General features: G+C 50.3%; 1 protein-coding gene across 10 annotated transcripts in view; it reads left to right on the top strand.

Annotated features, from left to right (window-relative positions):
* The window catches only part of PAPSS2 (3'-phosphoadenosine 5'-phosphosulfate synthase 2), a 48,822-nt gene extending 38,211 nt beyond the window's left edge, over positions 1-10,611 (top strand). For all 10 annotated transcript variants that reach the window (XM_037399857.1, XM_037399863.1, XM_037399866.1 and 7 more), the window contains 7 exons: positions 43-156; positions 597-708; positions 4,145-4,350; positions 5,344-5,479; positions 6,283-6,551; positions 7,319-7,548; positions 8,063-10,611. In XM_037399857.1, the coding sequence (XP_037255754.1) occupies positions 43-156; positions 597-708; positions 4,145-4,350; positions 5,344-5,479; positions 6,283-6,551; positions 7,319-7,548; positions 8,063-8,204 (1,209 nt within the window). In that variant the 3' untranslated portion in view covers positions 8,205-10,611. The remainder of the gene's footprint in view (positions 1-42; positions 157-596; positions 709-4,144; positions 4,351-5,343; positions 5,480-6,282; positions 6,552-7,318; positions 7,549-8,062) is intronic.
* The last annotated feature ends 474 nt before the right edge of the window (positions 10,612-11,085 follow it).

Here is an 11,085-nt window from a genome sequence, read left to right on the forward strand (position 1 = left end):
CCAACATGCTACTTACAGTTGCTCTCTGTCTCTCTCTTTCAGAATATAGTGCCTCACAGCTCAATTAAGGATGTTCTTGAGCTATTTGTACCTGAAAATAAACTCAGTAGTGTCCGAGCTGAAGCAGAGATGCTGCCATCCGTCGAGATCACTAAGGTATCGTCACGCATAGATGCTGTGCTGTGATTCAGTCATTATTTAGCTGTTGAAAGGGTAGAAGTTTCGACAAGGGTGTTGCTGTAGGGGGCTACGTTCTTCTGATGGCTGTGTTCTTCTGTGGCTGTGGTTTCTGGCGAGCTGAAGTGCGGTCCTGATCCTCAGCCATTTTCTGCTGTGTCTCCACCCTGTGCTGTAGCAAGCCCGGGCTGTCAGTCTCCTTCGTTGCGTTAGTACAGCCCTGCAAGCAGTTGTGCTATGAAAGTATGTGAGTCTGGCTTACTAAACCCCCAAACTAACCCCCAGTGGCTTTCTCCCCCTTCATGAATGTCCTGTATTTGCAGCAAAACAAATGTGAGTGCTGTTGCAGCAGAAGGGAAGGAAAAACAACCTCTGAGTGTGACCTGGTGACAGGAGTGCCATTTGGGTTTGTTTTGCAGCTGGATCTGCAGTGGGTGCAGGTGCTGAGTGAAGGCTGGGCCACTCCGCTGACCGGATTCATGCGCGAGGCAGAGTACTTGCAAGTGATCCATTTTGGCACCCTGCTGAATGGTACGAATCCCCACGCTTTGCGTTAACGCTGGCTGCCAAGCTGCTGCGGGACACGGTGCTTACCCTGCCATGGCTCGGCAGGCAGCCGTACAGAAAAGCTTAATGCTTGGCTGTGTTGTCCTTCTTTCTTCTCACATGTTAAATGCAAGAGCTAATAAAGGACCAACAGGGGCCAGGAAGCCAGGCCGCAAAGGTTACGAAAGGTGACAAAGTTCACTGTACTATGGCCAGGGCCCTGGCTCACAGCTTTGATACCTTGCACAGTGCCAGTCCAACGGTTCAGGAGCCATTGTGTAGCTCTTTTCATGCTCTGTTATACCAGGATAAATAAAGATGCAAACCCAAAGCCAAGAAAGCAGGGAGGCTGCCAGGCTAAATTCGAGGTGGGAGGAGAAGACAGCTGTTCCTTGGAAACAGGAGCAGAGCCTCATTTCACTTTTTTTTTCTTCCCGTTTTCCTGCTTATCCATTACCGTAATGTGAAATAGATCACGTTTATCTATCCATTAGCAGCATGTTAGAGGTGCTTCATCCCTAGAAAAGGTAGAGTATTCAGGCAGTGATCATCTCAGCTGTAGATGAGACCAGGGTGGTAGATATTTCTGTCCTCTTTTTCAGCTGTAGATGCTGTTGCTGTGACTTCACATGCACACAGGGTGCTCACTTTGAGTTTTGTAAACTTGAGAGCCATCTCTGGCCTCAGGGATTTGGGATCTCGATGAGCAAGTCCCTTTCAATCTTGCCCTCCTTCTAGAGATTCCCATGGTCACGTGGGGCAGGGGCAGTGATTTGCTGCTGTTCCTAGGATTTGGGCACCATGCAGCAGGTGCAAAGCTCAGGACTGCTTGCTTTGGACTGGAGGAGTGTCTGGGTGGGGGGAGGCTTCTGCTTTTGGACATGTCATAGCCTTTTACCTCCTGCCTGGTGTGCAAACAGTGTTCAAAAGCGTATGTCCTTCTTATCAGACCCCGATCTGTGGTCCTTGAGCTGCCTGTTGTGCCTGACGAGGTTGCAGAGGAGCCCTGTAATGACCACATTGCTCCAGAGCTCTGCACTTTGTGCCGGGGGCTCATCTCAGAGAACATCTGTTCTTCTGTTGCCCACCCCTCCCCCCCAGCCTGTCGTCAGGACTGGGCACAGCTCCTCTGGGGTCCATGGGCATTCATTCAGGATTTGTAGAGCCCCGCAGTATCAGGGACAAAGCTCAGGACACCAGCTTTTGGAGGGAGATGAATTCTCTAGAGCAAGCTCTTTGTAGTAGAGGGCATCAACATCAGTACCCAGTCCACCTTGTCTCTACAGAGACTCCAAACTCAACATCTGCGTGGTCAGGCCCACAGGATGACATCTAGGCAGGAAGGAGAACATCCCTGGTTTGCTTAGAAGAGCTTTAGGAAACAGTGGAGGGTTTCCATCTCATGGTGCCAAGGCTGGGGTGCAGCGTTGCCAAAGAGACGTTTGAGGCTGGTCTTTCCAGAGTCATTGGTCCAGCCCTTTTCTCCTGGGGTGCAGGTGATGTTTTGGGCAGCTCCAGCTGTGCCTGGAAGGGTTGCAATTTGGTGGACTTGTACAAGTTCATGCTCCTCTTGCTTGGACTTTGAGCGGCAAATCCCACCTTGATATTTCCAACAGTTGGGTGGATGAGGTGCTTTGTGTAGAGGCGTGATGGCCACCAGGAAGAAAGGTGGATCTGCTCATCGTAGGGCAGCCAGCAGGAGTGCCGCAGAGTCTCCAGCACTCAGCGCTCTGCGACATGTGCCTCTGTTGGGACAGGGTGACAGTGAGAGCGCAGGTGCAGTACGTGGCTCCTGGCCAATGCGACCCATGCTGGACGGGCGAGCACCAGAGAGGCTGGGGCAGCACCCTGGGGCACCGTGGCCGTGCCAGCAGGCACCCTGCCTGTGGTTAGGCGGTGCTTGCTGGAGGTTTTAAATGAGCAGCTTTGGTTCTTGAAATGGCTACTGTAACTGCTGCCCGTGAGTGTTAATTATCTTAATTGTGTTTGTATTCTCCCAGGAAGGAATCGCTTTGTAGCTGGTATGTATGTAAACTGTTCTTAGGCTGTACAGAAATTACTCCAATCTAGATTTTTTTGCTATAAATAATTTTTTGAGACTTAAAAAAAATATATAAAAAATAATAAGACTAAACACAGCCACGGCCGTGATTCAGCCAGTTAAAGTGGCACGGCATACCCCGTGTCCTACCGACCAGTCTTCAAAAAAATCCCAATTGTGTAATTTTGTAATTGCCTTTGCTGAAGTGATTTATCTTTTTTAACGCTGCACCTTGCATTTGGAAATGAAGAATGAAGAATCTCCGTTTCAGCATCATTATTTGGTTTCATAATTCAGCTTTTTCCATGCTGCCTTTGTTGACTGATCACTGGTTAATATAATGTAAATGTGCAAAGTTGATATTGATTGGATCCCATGTGACTATAGCTGTGATTATTCATGAAGGTGCTTGAAATTGCTGTCTGGCAGACGAGTGATACCTAGTTGTGAATTAAAAGTAAATGCAAACATTTTAATAAAGATTTTAAAAAAATCTACATCATAGTCAAAATCCTCAAATGAAGACTCTCAAGAGTCCAAAATTATTTCAGTCAGATCAGAACAAATTGAATCCGTGATTTGTTCATTCTTGTTTGTGAATGGAAACCCACAGGAGAGACTGATTCTTCTATATTAATACCAGGATATCCAAGGAGAAATGAGAAGACCTTAGTGGAGGACTGGGAAATTGGGGGAGTGGGGGGGAAACCAACATGACTTTGAGGTATTTAGGGACAGTGCTGAAATTAGAAACTACAGGTGCAAATGTAGACTTGCTGTGCACACACAGAAAACGGAATACAAATGGACTTTGCAGAGATGGAAAGGAGGAGGAGTAACAGTATAGAGATATCCAGGGAAAAAAAAGTAACAAAGCAAAGCATGACAGTATTTTTCCCGTTGGAAGAGGCAGTTCAGGAGGTGTGCAGGGAATGAGATGCCCCAGGGAACACCAAGTTGGAGCCATCTTAATACAGGTTGTTCTCCTGGCAGAGGAGGTAGGGGTTATATCCAGGGTTGCATTTTCCAAGTACGTTTGAATTTTTCAGAGACTTTACAACAAGCTAACTGGAGATGAACCAATCTTCCCAGGGAGATAGAGTACAGAAAGTAATGAAATGCTCCAGGTGCCTTTCAGACATCTCTGGCCCAAAGATAAGGAGCTTTTTGTATTCCACTAACATTGCTATTTATTAGCGGTGCAGAAAAAAATGGGGCAATGAATAAATTTACATGACCAATGGTGAATCCCCAGTCTATACTGGAGAATTTGGCTCTCTGAAGGCAGAATGTGTGCCTCTGAAAACCTCGGTTTACTCGGTGCCCAAGACCAGTGCCCGGGGCTGGAGTCATGTTGAAATCCTCCCCATCTCTTGCCAGATGGCGTTGTCAACCTGAGCATCCCCATCGTGCTGCCCATCTCCACAGAGGACAAGGAGCGGCTGGAGGGCTGCGAGGCGCTGGCCCTCAGCTATGCAGGGCGGAGGGTGGCCGTCCTGAAGAACCCCGAGTACTTCGAGCACAGGAAGGAGGAGCGCTGCGCTCGCGTCTGGGGCACCACATGTGTGAAGCACCCGCACGTCAAGGTAGGTTTGTTCCCTTGCTGCTCTGGGAAACCTGGCCAGGATGGGAAATGCAAGCAAGGGCTGGAGAACTGAACTTTTCCAAGGTTTCGAGGGCCATGGGTCTTCTATCTGCTCTCCAAGCTGAACTTTCTGGGAACCATCATGTCCCAAGCAGGCAGGACTGAATTTTTAGGCTTACAAGTTAACGCTGTGATTGCTGCTTAACAAGAACATCAGATAACAAGCACAAGCTGAAAGGGAAAATGAGTTTGCTGCTGAAGAGCTGCTTCTTTCATTCAGATACCTTCACCAGTGTGCCTACATCCAAACATTTTTAGTGTGTCACCAGCTTAGCCCCCAAACTTTTCCTGCCCTTGGGGTATGATGATCTCAGTGATGCTGCCAAACACTAATGCTGCAGATTGCTAATTTGTGCTCCTTTTAGCTCCATTTTACTCCTCGATTTGGCTGTTTCCTGCAGGCAGCCACAAGGGTGTTATATCTTTATGGCTTATCCCTTCCCGCTTACTCTAGAAAGGGAGAGCTCCAGGTTACACCAAGTGACTTGAGCTGTTTGCTTAAAAAAGGCTAAAGCTGTGTTAATTCTTTTCCCCTATCTTAAAATACCTCTTTTAATTATTCAACAGCAGTTGCTTACCTTGCAGCAGGCTTATTCCTCCTGCATATTTCCAGGAGGAAGGAGCAAAGAGTGAGGTGGTGGAAGGTCTTGTGCCATAACCTGTAGACCCCCGGCTACCTGAGGTCCAGCACCCGGCTGGGTGCAGTGGTGGGGATTCGGTGGCTGATGCCTGGCTTTATGGGGCTGTGCTGCTCATGGCATTCAGTTCACGTGGTCACTGTACATAAGAATGTTTTCTGCCTACAATGTGCTGAATGAGAAGGGAAGATAACCCTACAAGCAGAGTCAAGCCTACCATTTTTCAAAGGAGACTGGGAAAGGGAAGAGGATGTATTTTGCTGTCCCCTGCATAATGCATGTGGGGTAACTTACAGATGGTGATGGAGAGTGGAGACTGGCTGGTTGGTGGAGACCTCCTCGTGCTGGAGAAGATCAAATGGAATGATGGGCTGGACCAGTACCGCCTGACACCACTTGCTCTCAAGCAGAAGTTTAGAGAAATGAATGCTGGTGAGTACCCTGGGTTAGCACAGGTGACGTGGCTCTTCTTGCCCTGCCTGTCGCAGGGAGATTTGTGTGATCTGTGATCACTTGCTCTCAAGCTCACTGCACTTGCCAAATAGCTTCTGTATGCTGCAAAATGGAACTGCTCCAGTGGGTGAGCAGTAAGAGGGATGCAGGGCACAGCACAAAAAGTGGTGCAGGGTCTCCTTGGTGGAGGATGGTGCTTGTGACGGGCCGCGTTCTCAATAAGCCTCTCTGAGCATGGGACTGGAAAGCAGTAACATCCTGCTCGTGTCCTCCCTGGCCAGTCGGAGCCCCCCTTTCCGCACTTTGGGCATTTAAAGCCCTGCGCTGATGTGCTTGGCCTTCACGCCTGGGGGACAACTCAGGTGTCTTCTCCCAGATGTCTGCCCCAGAAGGCTGGCAGGTGTCAGACACACCCTCACTTTGGGGAGAGAGTGTTTGCCTTCCTGAAGGTGCCATTGAGCTTGGAGAGGTGGCAGGTCACTTAAGAATTCGGTGGAGGTGCCCAGTGGTATGTAAAAACATTGTAGGAGAGCTGATAGGGCTGAAATGGACCCCGAGGGAAGCATGTGCAATGAAAATAAACTTGGCAGAGCGATGAAGAGGCACTGTACATGTATAAAACACTCATCTGAGGTATTTAAGGCCTCACTCACGTGAAGATAGGACGCACATCTTATGACGTATGTAGCTTATGACCGTGTCAAAATGTATAGTGTGTAAATGAAGCTGCAGGGTCTGATGGTCAGCACAAGCCTGTGACCCTCTGAATCTTTCCCTTTTAGATGCTGTCTTCGCATTTCAGCTGCGCAACCCTGTCCACAACGGGCACGCGCTGCTCATGCAGGACACGAGGTGCCAGCTTTTGGAGAGGGGTTACAAAAACCCTGTGCTTCTCCTGCACCCTCTGGGAGGATGGACCAAAGATGACGATGTCCCACTGGAGTGGCGGATGAAGCAGCATGCAGCAGTACTGGAGGAGCAAGTCCTGGACCCCAAGTCGACCATCGTTGCCATCTTCCCTTCTCCCATGCTCTACGCTGGCCCCACAGAGGTAACGTAGCCATCGGCTGCTTACTGCAGCGAGGCGTGAAGCCTGGCCGTGGGGCTGCCTGCTGCCAGCCCGCCCTGCCCATGCAGCTCCAGAAAGACACAGGGAAGGGAGTCAGTGGCCATTGCCTCACTGTTAGCTCCCTCCATGGATTGCCTGCAGGTTGTTGGGGCAGCCGTCTCCCTGCAGAGCTTGCCTCCATGGGCTCCAGTGCTTTCAAAAGCTGTGTGGAGACCTGGAGAGAACGGGGCTAGAAACAGACTTCACTGCTGTGACCTTTTTCTCTCTTGGGCAGGGTTGTTCATTTGTTTGCTGCCAGTGGTTTCCCTTCTGGCCCTAAATTAGTGGGATGAAAGTGGTAGGCGCTCAACTTCCCTCGAAGGAGAGGGATGCTTGGGCAGCCGTTGCCTGCGTCGGACTCAACAGCTGGTGGGCACTGTCTTCACATGTTCAAAAAGCAAACCGCTACCTCCACTTGCTGCCAGATTGGAACAGGACCAGTTCCCATCCGCAGTGTTTCCCTTGAAATACATGTCCTTAGGAGAACTGTGACGTTGCATCAGGTCCAAGCAGGGAAGGTGATTCTGGGCAGTCTGATTGCTATGAGAAACTGCAGCAAGGCTGCTGACACAGCTCCTTCCTTCCTTCCTTCCTTCCTTCCTTCCTTCCTTCCTGCATGTGGATTGCCAGGATCTCTTTTGCAGGTTGGAGCGGACGGCTCGGTTGCTGCTCAGCCCTCAGCCCACGCTCCTTGTGCCTCTCCTTCGTAGGTGCAGTGGCACTGCAGAGCTCGCATGATTGCTGGGGCCAATTTCTACATTGTGGGGCGCGACCCTGCGGGCATGCCTCATCCTGAGACCAAGAAGGACCTCTATGAGCCCACGCAGGGAGGGAAGGTCCTCAGCATGGCGCCGGGCCTGACTTCAGTGGAAATTGTCCCCTTCCGGGTGGCTGCTTACAATAAACTGAAAAGGGCCATGGATTTTTATGACCCAAACAGGTAATGCAGGCAGCAGCGTCACTGTTTCTTCAGCCTACGCAGTGCACGTGGTTTGTGATTGCATCCCTCTTGTAGCTTTCCAGAGGAGAGGGAAAAGCAGTTGGTGCTCCTCTTAAGGAGAGGAATGGCCAAAGAACCTGTGAAAACCACCCACTTTCCCCTCTGAGAGCTGACGTCACCTCAAGGATGGGTCACATGAAACTAAAGGTGTGCATTTTTAGACACCAGGGAGGATAAGAAACACAGTTTAGGAACTAAGTGGCAGTAGAAATACAGCCTTTTGCAGCTGGAGAAGCGTGTTATGTTCACCTCCAGCTCCACTGGAAAGAAGAACCCCATTGCTGCCAACTGTAAACCCATGAAGCTGGGTGTGAGGTGTGAAGCTGCAGACGGGTGCTGCTGGTGCCAGGAGGTTTCTGACCATGCACTTGGCACGGCAGAAGAGCTGTGCTGGGGGTCTCAGAGCTGCTCAGGGCAGTTGTGCTGATTTCACCCCTGTCTCTGTTTTGTGCAGGCACAACGATTTTGACTTCATCTCAGGAACACGCATGAGGAAGCTTGCTCGTGAAGGTGAAAACCCACCAGATGGCTTCATGGCCCCCAAAGCTTGGAAAGTCTTAACTGAGTACTACCAGTCGCTGGAAAAAAAGAATTAACACTACTCCTACTCCCTAGAAATAACTTGTATTAAGAGTGAGCAATAATTGATTGATTCCCTATGACGCAGATCAATTACTTGGCATTTCCAGTGCTTTGACTGTGGGATTTCCCTGCCTGGGTCAGAATGTTTTTTACTAATCAGAAGTACTTTGAGCCTGGTCCTTGTCCCCTTGAAGCTGCTGGGAGCATCCCTGTGGAGCTAGAAGGGAGGGGCAGCGGGCCCTTCATTCCCTGCTGAGCATAGCTGCGGGAAGCCCACCACGGCCTCTGGACAGGCCAGCTGGATCATTGTGGTGCCACCAGGGCCGCACAGTGGCCCTTGGTGCAGAGCTGGGACCTCGGCACCAGGATAAAAATGTGTCTGTTCTCTTAGAAATGAAGAAGTGCCTTTCCTCTGCCCCTCGCTCGGTGCTGGGCAGAGGCAGGAGCAGCCGCTGAAGCGAGGAGCAGTTGCTGCTGCCAGGGTGAGAGGGGGAGATGGGCATTCGATGCTCAGATCCAGTCACTGCCCTCCAGGTTGTGCCTTGAACAATTTTTGCTAACAAACCGCAGGATTTTTTTAATGCCCTTTTTTTTAGGATTTTTTTAAATCAGCCTTGATCGTCACCAGTTCCTTGTGGCCGAGACAACTGCTCACTGTCCTTCCTTGGTTCCTCCTGCTTGACCTCTCTGGTCAAAACAAAACCTGGGCTGGGCGTTACTGGTGCTCCAAGTTCAGCTTTGTGTGGGGACCGTGCAGTGATGACCCCTGTGCTCACAGCCTGGTGGGTCCATGGGTGGGGGAACCTCCCCTCGGAGGCATCGTAAAATGCAGGAGATCTCTGAGAAGGCTCAGGGCAGCATACAAAAATTGGGGATGCTGTTTACATGCTTTTGTGAGTATCCTCCCAGATGGCAGGATTGGATCCCCTGTCCTCTGCCCGTGCTTCTCCCATCTGAAAGGTGAATTAAAGGCAAAACGGCAAAAGCACAGTGTGAGGCAGGTCTTGCCAGTAAACCAGGCAAGAGATGGCTCAAGCGCTTGCCCTCATCTGTACCCCCAGCCCGGTGTGGGTACAGGTGGCCTGCTTTTACTTTGTATCTGTGGGGTGCTGCTGTGCAAGGGGTGACAGTGCTGAGCCGAGCGCGGGTGGCTGGTGCTGCTCCCAGCTCTGGCTAGTGGAAAGTTACTGCAGACCGTACCTTCTCCCCATCCCCTGCCCCCAACATGGACTTTGCTGCTGCGTGTGAGGCTTTTCTGCTGACTTGCAGCTCTTGCAGTGACCTCCCCTCCAGTGGGTCTGAGCAGTGTGACTCAACTCCAAAGCTTTACCTGGCCCCATCCGCATCTCACCCTGAGCACGTCCCGCTGGCACCAGTGCACGTCGTGGTGGTCGTTGAGGCCCGAGCGCGATGCCCTGCACGGCTGGGAGCCCCGCAGCTGCCTGCCTGCCCCTCCGCGTCCCGCCTGCGCTCAGCGCGGCCCTTCCCAGGGAAAGGGCTGATCCTGCAGCCCCGCTGTGCCAGGGGCAAAGAGCGTGCCCCCTCCACAGCCATCGTGAGCAGGGGTGGGGTGGTTTTGTTGTTTTTTTTGGAGGGGGGGAAAACAGCTGTGCACTTAGTTATTGCAACAACCTGAACTGATTATTTTTGTACTTGCCCCTTTTTTTAGTAGGTGCCCCAGGACCGGTTACAATGTGTTTCTAATGAAACGGAAATAGCGCTCTCCTCTTCTTGTACTTTGGTTTTAATTACAAACGGATCTATGCTCAGTACAATCACGCTTCTGCTCGTAACTTAGGATAGTGAGTTACATCGCAAGCTAAAACCTGTTTTGCTGTGGCCATGGTATAGTGTCCGAGACTACATGTGACTGGGAGTACTTCTGCAAAAAGTCTTTTTTGTTACCTGTCTTGGGGTGGTTTTGGGTAATTTTTTAAAGTATTTGGAGCAAGGAACCCAAAGCTGCATTATACCTCAAGAAAAATGCTGCAACACCCACGTCCGTAGCTGAAAGCACACTAGCACCCGTGCCTTTCACTCATGGGCCCTCTGGCAGGGACCTGCAAGACAAAAGCAATACTCCCATTTATGACCACAATATTTGTCATTTTAAAGTAGTAAAATATTGCTATTGCTGTTCATCATAAAATAATCAGTTAAAAAAAAGCCAACCACAGTAAATCGAAATGGTTACAGCAAAACACGTAACTTATATTATCCTTTCAAAAATAGCATAGTGTACCGATTACCTCCGATTAAGATAGGGTATATGGACTAGGTTTTTTTTATAGTATATTTATTAAAGACATGAGACTGGAATTTGTACCTCAACTGATGCATCTTATGATTTAATATATTCTGAACTTGATACTCTGCTACAAAATACTCACTTTTAGTACAAATAAATATTTGTGTAACTCACTCTAATTTTTTGGGGGAAGATTAGAATGCATACTTCACCTGGGGCAGTGACCGGTCCATAATGGCAGGAGCCCCCCGGCATGTTCCAGTCTTGCACACCCAGCTCCTCAGGTAGGGCGATGGCCGGACCAGCCAGCAGCAAGGCTGCCCGTGGAGCCCATTTCCTTTGGGAAACCTCATCTCATTTCCCTTTTTGCTGTCCGAGCTGTACAGTGTTAACAACTCACACTGAACGAACATAAAACTGGGCTGTCTGCTGCTTCACTATGCCCCTGTGCTGTTCAACCAGCACATAAACCCATTTCCACAGGGTTCCAGCAGCCAGAAGGTGGGGTGATGCGGCATCCCGCACGTCCCAGCTTGGGGAGAGACAAAGGGAGAGCCCTGCCGGTTCCTGCGTGGTGGGGATGGTGGCTCTTCGCTGCTGGCCTGTGCCTGCCCCAGTGCAGGGCTGGGTGCTGGCTGCGGGACAAG

This window comes from Falco rusticolus, chromosome 9 (assembly GCF_015220075.1).
Source record: "Falco rusticolus isolate bFalRus1 chromosome 9, bFalRus1.pri, whole genome shotgun sequence".
Classification (NCBI taxonomy): domain Eukaryota; kingdom Metazoa; phylum Chordata; class Aves; order Falconiformes; family Falconidae; genus Falco; species Falco rusticolus.